The sequence below is a fragment of the Mixophyes fleayi genome, chromosome 10, assembly GCF_038048845.1.
Source record: "Mixophyes fleayi isolate aMixFle1 chromosome 10, aMixFle1.hap1, whole genome shotgun sequence".
NCBI lineage: Eukaryota > Metazoa > Chordata > Amphibia > Anura > Limnodynastidae > Mixophyes > Mixophyes fleayi.
The window spans coordinates 16,392,259-16,406,026 of record NC_134411.1 but is presented as its reverse complement, the minus strand read 5'-3'; the positions used below and the strand labels follow the sequence as shown (position 1 = coordinate 16,406,026).

General features: G+C 40.4%; 1 protein-coding gene across 1 annotated transcript in view; it reads left to right on the top strand.

Moving 5' to 3' along the window:
- The window catches only part of CPT1A (carnitine palmitoyltransferase 1A), a 44,029-nt gene extending 41,067 nt beyond the window's left edge, over nt 1–2,962 (top strand). The window contains exon 19 of the mRNA XM_075187990.1: nt 409–2,962. Within this exon, the coding sequence (XP_075044091.1) occupies nt 409–507 (99 nt within the window). The 3' untranslated portion in view covers nt 508–2,962. The remainder of the gene's footprint in view (nt 1–408) is intronic.
- The last annotated feature ends 10,806 nt before the right edge of the window (nt 2,963–13,768 follow it).

The following is a 13,768-nucleotide window of genomic DNA, read 5'->3' as shown; positions in this document are numbered from 1 at the left end:
ATACATTATTTTTTTACTATTAGTATAGAGTATGGAAAGTACTCTTCCAGGTCGTCAGAATACCCATAAGGCTTTCTTCAATTAGAACAATGTCTGTGCACCATATACTATAAAACCAGTAATGATGATGATGTTTTGAGGGGGGAATTCAATTCCTCCCAAATTAGCGCAGCGTTAAGGCTATTACCGTTGTTATGGTAGATTCAACGCCGGCTTTCTGCTCGCAGCGCAGGGAGCTGCGAGCAAAAAGCCAGCGTTGAAACTACCGTAATAACGGTAATATTGCGCAGACCGCGTTACTTTTACCAGTGATGCGGCCAATTGAATTCCCCTCTTATAGTGGATAAAACCGATTTGTCTTACTGTAATTTCAACATATAATATTTTTTTATTTTTATTTTTATTTAGGATTCTCATCGCTTTGGACAACACATCAGACAAGCAATGCTCGAAATTATGGGTCTATTTAACATCAGCACAAACAACTGTAATAAGGGAAAGAAGTAAAAGGCCCAGAAGAGACCAGAAAACCTTTCAAACCAGATTCCTAGTTTTAAAGCTCACATACTGCAACCATCATGACAGAACTAACTTTGTAGTTGCTGCTTGTAGTGACTGCAGACACCTCTCCATACCACCCAGGTCCATTAAACTTCTGCCAGTTTAATAGATATTTTTCTACCTTTTTATGTTTCATGGTCTGCGGAACATGCATATACTTTGTATAGTTTCAAGTGCTGCTGGAATGTCATCCGAAAATATTACAAGGGCTTTTTATATTTTGGAGAATTATACACAACTGGGTATAATGTCATCTGCTCTTTGTTGAACATTCATTTTTAGGGGTTTTTTTTTGTTTTGTTGGTTTGTTTTGGTTTTTGGTTGCCAACCGCTAACCCTTGAAATCTGGGTCCACAACTTCAACTGTTTCTAAATGCATGACCATGCAGATCCCATCTCGAACGATTGTACTGCATTTCACACTAACCATGCAGCGGAACATTATGTTGTCTCTTAAGGTTCAGAAAACATATCCTTATCTACATGTACAGAGTGGAGTTAGCCTGGCCTATGGCAAACTGTAATCTTACTATAATATACTGTAACTAGCTTTACTATAACAAGTACTTGAATAACTTACAGACTTAATGTATGTAACATATACAGCTTTAGTTTGATGGCATCTGAAATCCGTAACGATGGCATCAAGTTAGCAGTTCACCATCTACACAAACTGACACAGGGTGTTTTACTCACTCGAAAAAGAACAGTACTGGGGCAAATAAGGAATAAAAACCCACATGGCTAATAAATGGCATCAATATTGGCCTTTTGGATGCAGCCAGCCTTTGTAATGGTCATTGGGTTTGGACTGACATACATGAAAACTGTGTACATTCCCCATGGCAGAAATGCCTGGTAACCTATAGAGTAGGCTGAAGTGATCAGCAAAAGATTTCACATTATTTGTACCCTGCTCCACTTGCTGTCGCATTATAGCAGCTCCCCTGCTGAAAATTGCAAACTTGGTTGCAGTAATGAGGAACTTTGCTCCAGGTGTGTATTTCTTTAAAAAAAAAAAAAAAAATGTGCCAGATTTGTAAATCACATTCATGTTTATTGGATTTAGCTGGATCATATCAGTCAGTCGTGACGATTATCTCCTTACAGAGCTCAGGCATAATGCTGGTCCCCTTGTGAAATTGGCGAGCGTATTGTGTGCCAGTGCCTTTTATATATAGAAATGCCCACAGCATTGATGCTGTGATGGAGTAAAGCTATCTATTAGTGTTATATAAGGAAATTGTAGGTCTACAATTTATAATAAATAACCCATTAACTGCCAGGGTGGTTTATATACGAAGGAGTGAACTCTCTAAGTAACAGCTCCACCTCTCAAACAGTGACCAATATTAAAGTGTCATAAGACCAGTGTTCATATACTGGTACATGGTTCATAGTTGGCATTGCATAGGAAACATACCTCTTGTGTTGGATAATAGAATGTATATAAGAGTACCTTCAAAAGACAGTGGTGGCTTTGTATTTTAGAAACTGACTGATTTTACACATAGCTTAAGCATGTTTAGTGCATAATGTGGGCATTTAGTTGCAGACAGCTATTTTCTGCCTCATTTGAAGAAAAATGAATGTTAATTTTTATTTTTATTTTTTACACTTGTTTAACAGTGCATTTCCCCTTATATTGACACAAGTATGTATCTGCTTTCTGACCAATGCCTTTTAAAGCAAATCCCAGCCTTAATTTTGTTACGCTATCTTTTCTATTATTATTCAAACCTTTATCTATATAGGCCTTTAACCCCAGTTAGTTTCTGACACTGCACCAGACTAATAGCAGATACAAGAATAGAAGCTGTCCTGTGATATCAGACACGTGATTGTACAGTATTAAGACGAGCGACTGTTTCAAACTTGACAATATTTTGGGAGCTGCACTTTTAAACTTACGATAACAAACATTGAACTGGGAAATTTAATGGAAGGAAGAGTAAAATCACTTGTACATAATTTCTGTTTGAAAATTCTATTTAATTATGGTGCCTCACACAAATATAGCTGCTACCACTAAGAGGCGGTATAATATGTGCACTATTTTTGGAAAATTGACCAACTGGTGTTAAATTAGAACTATATTTAGTCAGTTCTGGTCTTAATTAGTGCATACGTGACATCAAATGGAAGCTCAGGTTTTGGACATCTTAGAAGTGCAATCAACTGCCAATGGAAATCTGTGCGATTGAAAAAATTTCATTTATATGGTAATATTATAGATCCTTTATTGAATCAGAGCTTGTATTCTAGTTTGAATTAATTGAACCATATCAAAGTCCTCTTATTTTAAACCACTGCATGTAAATAAACTGTCCTTATTTAGGTGTAAATCTGGCTACGTTGTTGGTTCTAGACTGTCGGTAATAAAAACATTAATTTAACTTTTCCTATTTTTGTCTTTACATTTCTTTAGTTGCATGATTGAGTGACCACAGTCTGTTGTGTCTGGCCTGCACTTCCACTTAGTACTAACTACACAACAGCACTAATATATTCATATTCAGGCTGTTAAATAAGCAATGCCAAGGTATACAATAGTAAGACCGTTACAGCAGTGAGCCGAGAAGAGTTCATTTAAATTGAATTGGTGGGACCTCTCTGTATATTGTCCTTTTATATACATTCTCTCACATAAATATGGCTGTGACCTGCATCCATCTGTGTACCAGTCAAGATAGGTGATCATTCATTAGTGTAGCTTTCTAAAGGCGCAATTTATTGTTTTAGCTATGACACTGCCAGAAAATCAATTGTACATAATACATTATCTACTAAGATAGAAAAGGATTGATTGATGTACTGTTATGAACTTTGTCAAAAGGAACAAGGGCTAAAGTATTCCGGTTATCAAATCTGGCAACAATGCCATTTCCAAGACTGACCCAATAAAGAAAACCCTGCCTGTCTGTATTAAATTGTTTAAATCTAAACTAGACTTAGTAGACCCAAAGAGTATCACTGCCTAAGTGTTTTTGTCTCTTCAGAGGCAAGGAAGATCAACTGCAGTCTCTACCACCACCTCAACATAGACAGTATTTCCATTGTATAAATAAAGTATAAGAATAATGGTCAACAGTCACATTTAGATACAATTGCATGTGAATATTGTATTTTACCTTGGAAGTGCTCTCTTTTGTTTCATAATGGCAACTCCATGATCTGCCAGTATCGGCAGATTTCAAATACCAAGTGCAAAAATCTATTTGTCACATCAGTGGTTCAGAAATCCACAGAGGGTACCAGCTTTACTGCATTCATTTCCTCTCTCACTGAAGAAAATAGCCTTTATCCGCAGGTAATGTATACAATCTGCCAGAGCAGGAACAAAAAAATACTTTTTTTTTTTTGGGCAAAAATTGACCTTGTGCACCTATTTAGTCTAAGGCTAAGGGATATATGTATGTGTTATGTAGCAATACATATTGGTTATTATTGGATGAGAAGATAGAATTACCCTGCTGTGCACATGACCAATTCTTTTTTTCTGTTTACATGTGTGGATGTTTCTTAAATGATAAAGCAAGTATGTTAAACAAAACAATGGTAGATGTTTAGCTACAGCACCATTACCATTTTAATTTCATAAACATGGGTTTAAAATATACTTGTCACTTACACAGTGGAGGCAGCCATATTGTTCTAATTCACTAGGAACTGGTCATATGACTAAAGCTACGAGTGATCAAGTTAGCTACTATTAGATCTTTTGGAGAGAAAAACCCCAGTTGCAATTAATATAACAACTGTCGTTTACATGCATGTAATAATGAACATTGATATATAGGTTCTCACCAGAATCCTTGTTGATATTAATAAACATTTTATTTTTTGGTAAACAATTTTCTACATAATCTGGTTTATACTACTAGTGGAGCACCAAGGTGTAGAACACACTATTTGATCTATACTTGCTCATTTGGTTTCTCTCTAACTGGAGATTTCCTGGGTATGCCATGAAATCATAGTATATAAATTTACTGCAGTCCATTAATTCTACATTAGTCTATGCTACGTTCTTCTCAGAGTGGGGCTTATTGTCCAGAGCAGTGGATCCCAAACTATCTTGGTGCGAGGCATCCTTAGGCTCTCCATAACTTTTTCAAGGCATCCCTAAGCCAGAATAATTACCAAGTAGTCATCTGCCTTGCTTACCACCAGCCCTGGCCACGGCACCTAGTTTGGGAACCACTGGTCCAGAGAATGTATGAAAGGATCCCTGAACACATTACTGGGTAGATGTGCTATAATCATGTTGAAGAAAATGGCTGAATGCTCAACGGGAACAAAAACTAATCAAATGTACAAATAAGAGGGGGGTTTTTTTTTGTTTTTGTTTTTTAGTAGGTGCTCTATCTATTTTAGTTTATGCAAATTAGCCATGGCCCTCACCCCCTCCTAGCAGTTGCCTGTTCACGCAGCGTATATGCTGCTTTCAACCTTGGAACTGCCCACAACATACAACCATTCCCACTATCGCTCACTGGGTCACATAGTAAATAATGTCTTCAGGAATCTGATTCTAACACAGATGGGCGGTGGGACAAGGCAGAACATACAGGTTTCAGGGATGCACTATGTGACATCCGTGGGATTCTCACAAGATCACGGAGATATCACTATGAGTGCTGGCAGGTTTGGTATAGTCATAAATGTTAACACTAGGTGGCATTAAAGTGTGTTGCTCAGTTGTGATTGATGGTTTGTGGGTGTGCTTACTTGCGAATCCTGTTCTGTAAATGAAAGGAAATGGCATTGACAAATTGACACCTTAGTCTTAATATTTGATAGCACTGTCTTCGGTCACAATAACTAATCAAACAATTCCTATAGCCCTAGATAAGCTTTCTGTACCTCTCTACTGTTAGTTTGGAGAATCTGAGCAATTTGCATAAGAGTGAACCAAAGGTGTTATATGGGATTTAAATCTTGTTTGTCACGTGAGAACAGTCCAGTGTCTTATCTTGAACCAGTCCTCTGTGCTTTTTGCAGTATGTTTGGGGTCTTCGTCCTGCTTGAAGACTAAAGACCTTCAAAGTAGACTTAACTTTCTGACATTGGATTCATTATTGTGACCCAAATTGGCCTGCTTATCTCTGGACTTCATGACGCCAGGCACGTGTACAAGGCACCCAGTGCCAGAGGCAGCACAGCAACCTCAAAGCATCACTGAATCCTCCATATTTTACTGTAGGAAAGGTGTTCTATTCTTTGAAAGCTTTCTTTTGCTTTCTGTAAACAGGGAAAATGTGCTTACAAAAAGCTGTAATTTGGTCTCCTCTGTCCACCGAACATTCTCCCAGAAGGAATTTGGCTTGCTCAGGTGCTTTCTGGGCTTTTCTTTAAATGCTTTTAAAATATATATATATATATATTGTTACATAACCTTCTTTTTATAGCTCAAGAATAATTTAATGGTTCAGCATGATTTAATCCATTTAACCTCATCTCGGGGTCCCTGAACTACTTCACTCATCTGCACAAGTCTGGTAAAGGGCATACTAAACTTTGTTTTCACAGCAGAGTAGGTTAGTAAAACTTAAGCTGGGTACACACTACAGAAATTTCAACCAACTTTTTATGCCGATCGATTTTACATGCGATCGATGTTCCGATCGCTCGGTCCATGGACTGCATACACACTAGCCTTGTTTAGGATGATAAAGGGAAGAGTGGAATGTCTACTGAGCATAAAATACATTTTTAGTTGGTTGTAATTGCAAACACATGTTACAGTATTCATACAAGACTGTCATCGCTACTGATCAGGACTTCGACTAGTCCTGTAGCTGGAGCAAGAGATATAGCAGAATAATACAGACGCACAGAGTTGGATCCGAAAATGTGCGCTTGTTGCTGCAAGTGCTTTAGTTTGACACAGCCGTACTGTATATCCACTACGACAAAACACCCTTTCCCCACCCAGTTCACTTCTTGAAATCGTAGCCTGTAGCAAGTATCCTTTGCGCTTGCAGGCGCATAGAACAGGACTGCGTTGTTGGCCATATGTTCTGGGCATGCGCAGAGTGATTTTGCGTATGATACGTTTAAAATTGTCAGATACTCCAAAAACATACTGGTAGGTTAATTGGCTGCTATCAAAATTGACCCTAGTCCAGGGTTTCCCAAACCCAGTCCTCAGGGCTCCCTAACAGTGCAGGTTTTCCATATCTCCTTGCTGGAGCACAGGTGTATTCATTACTGACAGACACATTGTAACAGATCCACAGGTGGTCCTAATTATGTCACATGTGATCCAGAAAACCTGCACTGTTGGGGAGCCCTGAGGACTGGGTTTGGGAAACCCTGCCCTAGTCTCTTCCTCTGTGTCAGTCTGTCTGTATCTGTGTGTCCATATTAGGGAATTTAGATTGTAAGCTCCAATGGGGCAGGGACTGATGTGAATGACTTCTCTGTACAGCGCTGCGGAATTAGTGGCGCTATATAAATAAATGATGATGATGATACATGGCTTGATAAATCAGGCCCTTAGTCTATAGGCAAGAGGAAAAGAAATACCAGTTCATTGCGTTTAAAAGGGAGAAAATGCTGCTTTCCACCCACCTGTCGCACAATGCAGTTAATATTGGATTTAGGTAACATTTTCAGCCAGCCAGCTTGCTGCAGCCTTTGGTCAGTGTTGCTCACATTGTGGCTATTTACGAGGTGGTGATTGAAAAAAAGATTGTAAATGAGTGAAAATGATATAAAAGTCAATAACTTTGAGTGAAATACAAAAACAGAACACAACTGTTTTGTAAACCAATGCAGAGTGGGAGAGAGGGTTTAATCATCTGTGCTATTGAACATTTCCCTCATCTACTGGGCTTTTTAGTTGTTGTTTTTTTCTCTCTCTCTATTTTATCCTATTTTGTTGATGGATTAGATACACTTCTATCTGGCTCATCCACCATCGCTCATGGTGATGGTGGATGCCTGTATGAAATACACCCAAAAATATATGGTAAATATTTTTAATACTTATTAATACTATTTCACACTTTGCTTTATTCTCCATTAAACACATTTTACTATTGGATTAAAGGATAGTACCACTTTCAAACAAGTGGCTTCCATTATTATGTATGTTTGGGCCTATTTGTTAACACAACATAAGCCATGAGGTTCAGTTTAGAAGATCTAGCAAAGCCTGGCCACCTGGCCGGGTAACAGACACTGCACTGCAGCCTTGATACTGTCAGGCTTGGCGCTTCCCACTTCAAAGTTAATTTTATGTCAAGTGACACCCGTTCAGGCAGGAATGGTTATACAATGGTTATACAATTAGTAAGCGTGGCTTTATTTGGGGGTGTGCCTGAATTTTTTCTAAATATCCTTGCAAAGGAAGCACATATACAGTATATGAAACAGCATAATATAACACATCATACCTAATAATCAGCACAATCCCCAAGGACTTCCATTCTCCTGCCCATGAAATGGCCATCATCATCATACCCAGTAAATGATCACCATCATACCATTATCATATAACTACCATCATTGTACCCAGCAAGTCTTAACCATAGCACATTTCAGAGGATGACCCTATTACTCATTCATACATTGCACAGATAGTTCCTCCATTGCCAATCACATATTGCATAGAAAAATTCCTTGTTACCAGTCATATACTGCACACAGATAACCTTATTGTCAATCATATATTACTGACATAACCATTCATTTCTATTTTTGTATTGCAGAGAGATATCTTATAACCCATTGCCCGCCATATATTGCTTAGATATACCATCTTTGCAAATGACATATTGCAGAAAAATTCACCCTTTTCCAGCTATAGCTTACATAGATACCCGTCAATTGCTCCAAACATATGCTGCAAAGACATCTCATAATTCCAGTCATGTATTATATATAATACTGTTGCTTCCCATCTGTTGCAAAGATACTTTCTGTTCAATGTTTTTTAGTGTGTTTTTTTTTTTTTTAAACTTTATTTATTCGAGAATCACCGTATCACAACATTTGACAAAGTTAGACAAGACGTCGAAGACAAATACTCAAACTAAGTAGCTATACATGTATCCAGTAGTCGAAGTTGCAGTATGGAAAATATGTGAATGGAATTTGATAGTATTATAATGAAGGCAGTAGGAGAAGTGGCAGAATGGCATACCACCGTATACACCACCCTTCCACCAGTCAGGGCCCTCTTAAGAACATCTTGGGCCCCCGGGCACAGCAGTGCACCGGGGCCCCTATATATAAAAAATAAATAAAAATATATTATATATATGGGCCCTGCAGCTCAGGGGGGCCCGTCGGAGGCAGCACGAAAAAAAAAAGAAGACAATACTTACCGTGCGGTCAGCTGGCAATCCGGCTCCCTCCCTGGTCTCCTCCTCCGTCACGCTCCGCAATGGATGTCGGGCAGGTGTGATGACGTCACGCCCGACATGCACTGCGAGCGCCGCACGGAGGAGGAGACCAGGGAGGGAGCCGGATCGCCAGCTGACCGCAAGGTAAGTATTGTCTTCTTTTTTTTTTTCGTGCTGCCTCCGACGGGCCCCCCTGGGCTGCAGGGCCCCCGGGCACCTGCCCATTGTGCCCAATGGGAAAGACGGCCCTGCCACCACTGCATGTAGTGTATAAAGTGAGTAAAAACGCAGGTTCACCAAATCAGAATATATCATCAGTCTAAGAAACTAAAAGTAATATTTGCTGATCAATTTGGAAAAAAAGAAGTCCACTTCAATGTTTTACACATAATAATAATAATAATAATAATAATGAATTACTTTATAATTGCAAGTGGTCTTTGACTTTCTCAACAAAGCAAAAAGATTTTGATTATTATTATGTAAGTACTATTTGTACATTCCAATCTATTGTAATAGTTAGGTAACAGGAATTTAAATGAAGTTTACGCTTCTGAAAGAATTACACAAACTGGATATGTTGTAAAGCTCTTCCAGTAGTGTGTAATGATTGGGAAACACAAACATACACATGATGTAGTTTATATCAATAGGTTAGTGAAATGAGACTGTTCTTATAAATGTGTTTTCTGAATCTGCTATGCTACAGGTGTGGGCCATATTTTGCTGATTTGACATGTTATTTGTCATCTACTCTTGATAGTCAGGTATAGTATCTGGTTTTGCATGGTGGCACAGTGGTTAGCATTTGGCAAACGCATGATTTCTGTTCGGGGGTTTCTGAATGCTTGATTTCAGAACAAAGCAAAGAAAAACCGATGCAATCAACCTGAAACAGACTTTTTTTTGCGTTAAATTGTTGTACATATATAACAAATAAAATTGAGTCCCAAAGTGTTGCTTATTCACATAGGGCTAGATTAACTTAACGGCGGGCTTGAAAAAGTGGAGATGTTGCCTATAGTAACCAATCAGATTCTGCTATCATTTTGTAGAATGCAATAAATAAATGAAAGCTTGAATCTGATTGGTTGCTATAGCAACATCTCCACTTTTTCAAACACGCAGTTTAGTAAATATACCCCATAGTCTTATCTAATAACCAGATTAAGACTAATATTCTATTTAAAAGGGTAAAATGTTTTTTTAAACACTATACAATAGCATTTTACCTGTGGTAAGTCAGTTGCACCTGTCACATAGTGTGTGTTTCAGGTATGGACTATAATGAGTTTACAGTTTACCATTGTGTGGTCAATGCCGCTTACTGGACTACAGGTAAAAGGACTTAAGGAATGTAGGAGTATATTAAACACTTTGGAGTCAATATTTATATTAAAAGGATAAATGCAGGGACCTGTTTCTACCAACCTTGATATAGTTTAGTGTGATAATATGTCAACTTTTGAAGACTGGTCTCTGGGAGTTTCGGTGTGGAGGTGGGCATGAGGGGGCTCCCCCGAAGACGTAATGATGCATTTTATCGTAATTTTATCATGGGGGCGGGCCAAAATGATGTAGAATCGCATCATGGAGGCTTGAAATCTGCTCACTTCACTAGGAAATGGGCAGATGCGGGGGAATTGCCAGTTCTCCCAGGAATCCGGGAGACCTACCCAGAATTCGAGAGTCTCCCGGACATTCCGAGAAAGTCTTCCTAACTCGTTCACTCAGCACTCAACCTGCAATAGTAACAAAATAACACCTTATAACAGGCAGACTGATGCAGAAGAAATACTGGCAGGAATGGGAGTCTGACACACTGGCAGGATAGACAGACACAATGCCAGTATTCACCTTCTTTACCCTGAAATACAGGCAGCTAGAGATTCCTCTCCTCCTAGTTGTGTGCAGGGCGCCTTCTGATGACATAGAAGACCCTCACCACCTGATTGGTCTATTCTGCTGCCTGACCATCCCATCTCTCCTCCTCTGCACACAGCACAGTGCAGACCCGGAGCTTCTAATTCTAATGCTCTCTGCATGTGGGGGTTTTGAGATCCTATCTTGATAGAGAAAAGGAATTACACATAAGAGGCTGGCCAGCCTCTAAGCAGACCATTGCCACGTGGATTACTTTGTTAATTCGCCAGGCTTACATTGGGGAAAAGACAGCCTGAAAATGGGAGATTGCATTCCACTATATCGGTGGGTGTCTCTTGGGCGGCATGCCTCAGGGCATCTGCTGAGCAACAGTGCGTTTTGACCATCTAGTCTTAGGTGCACACCTTCATGAAGGTCCAAAGATGCAAGTTCTGGATGTAAGGCCCCTCCCTTAGGGATAGCTTTGGGACATCCCCAGTGTCCCCACTAGGCTGAAAGACAAAAATGGGAGTTTTGTGCATACGTTAAATTCTTTTCTCTGAATCCAATGGGGTTCACTTTACGCCTCCCCTTTACGATTTTGTTTCTGTTCTGGTACTTTGTTCTTTCACGGTTATCCTTGTTAGGATTCTCTCCAATCACCACACTCTATAGATACAAATAGAATATTCTGTGCTATAACTTAATAAATGATAAATTGTATCTATAAGCTTCCAGGTTGGACTTCCCTGCTATTCCGCTGCTTAAACTTATAACTATCCGTAGTGCGCTTCCCCTCTGACAAACCACACTCTATACCCAGTGTTCCAGTGCCCTTCATTGGATTCAAAGAAAAGCATTTATCGTATGTAGAACAATCCCATTGTTTCAAAGTATTGCCTATTGACAATTTAGGAGTATCCCCTTCATTCATTTACACTTTTTCGTTTATCTCTGATAATATTCCTTTGATTATTCTCTGCCATCTCCTCCTGGATGTCCTGTCGATTCCTCAAACTTAACCTTGCCAAAACTGAGCTCATAGTTTTTCCTCCCTCTCATACCTCATCCCCTTCTGACCTCTCCATCACTGTCGACAACACCTCTATCTCCCCTGTCCCCCAACTTCGCTGCCTTGGTGTCATATTCGACTCCTCTCTCTCCTTTGGCCCCCACATCCTCACTCTTGCTAAATCCTGCCGCTTCCAGCTGCGTAACATCGCTCGTATCAGGCCCTTCCTCTCCCAAGATGCCACCAAATGCCTTATCCACTCTCTGATCATCTCCCGCCTGGACTACTGCAACCTCCTCCTCACTGGCCTCCCCCACTCTCATCTCGATCCCCTTCGATCTGTTGTTAACGCTGCCGCTAGGCTTATTTTCCTTTCTCGCCGTGCCTCTTCTGTCTCCCCCCTCTACCTAGCCCTTCACTGGCTCCCATTCCCCCTCAGAATCCTCTTTAAGCTCCTCACACTCACCTACAAGGCCCTCGCCAACTCCACTGCGCCCTACATCTCCACCCTCCTCTCTATTCATGCTCCATCCCGCTCTCTCCGTTCTGCCTCTGACCGTCGCCTCTCTTCCCCCCTTATAACCTCCTCCCACGCGCGTATCCAAGACTTAGCCCGCGCTGCCCCCCTCCACTGGAACAAGCTCCCTCCCCCCATCAGAACTTCCCCTAATCTGTCCAGTTTCAAACGGGCACTAAAAACCCACCTTTTTCTTAAAGCCTTTCTGTCTCCCACTTAACTTCCTACCTTATCTTCTGCCTCCGTCCCCCTACTCTCCGTCTCTCCCCTGCGTCTCTCTGTCTGTCCACCCCTCCCCTTAGATTGTACGCTCCTCTGAGCAGGGCCATCTCTCCTCCTATTTCCACCACTTCTAACTCTGCTCTCCAGCTACTTACCCCTTCTCCTCGAGGGTCCTCCACCCCACGTCCACTCTCGCTCCCTCCTCCCCCTGGGGGTCTCCCTGTCTTCCGCGCCCTCCTTCTTGGGCCCCGTCGTTTGCAGATCCTCCCTCCCCCTTCCCCGCCCTCTCTAGCTGTGCATTGAGCTTACTGAGTTGCTGTGCTTACTGTTTACTGTACTGTTCTGTCTCCCATTGTATTGTAAATTGTTTGTCTCTGTACGGCGCTGCGGACGCCTTGTGGCGCCTTATAAATAAAAATTAATAATAATAATAATAAAATTATCCTCATGTATCTCATATTATTATAATGTGAGTGAGGGAATATCAGTATTGTCTGTATTACGTTTCTCGTATGTGTGCATGATTTTATCATTTTAATTTGGTCAAAAAAAGCTTTCCCATGTAAAACGGAAGGCTGAAATCAGGCATGGGCGAACTGGGTGGCTGGGCGAGGACATGAAAAAATTGGGAGATGAGGGAAGTGAACTCCTGTCTTCATGCAGAAGCTTGCATGTGTGTGCGCCACATGAGCACGTGACAATGCAGGGGTATTTTTACAGGAGAGAGATGAGAGTGGCATAGTAATTCAGACCTGGGGTATGTGGTCAACCTTAATTTCAAGTGACCAAGCCTTTTTCAACATAGTGTCCTTGGATGAAAGCGCCCCATGCTAACATTTTGCCCAGGTCCTGGACCACATTGTTTAAGTGTACTTGGAAAGATTTCTCCTTACATTGCATGATGTGAACCTACCAGCCATCACAGTAGAAGCCAAGATCTCAATCCCATATGAGATCCCATAGGAAATAATTTGAAAATCGCTGTTCATTAACAGCCCTCATCCAACCTGATGTATCTCAATCAATATTGCAATATGGGACAAACTTATGGGATCCATATGTGCAAAGCTAGTAAAGACTTTCCCAAACAGACTCACAGATGTAATTGAAGCTAATGGGGGTTCTACCAAGTATTAAAATGAGGTGGAGTTGAATATTTATGCAATCATTAGTGTCTGTATTTTCATTTGTAATTAATAATGCAAGAGCTTTAGAATTGATTTTATTTGATATCAGGGT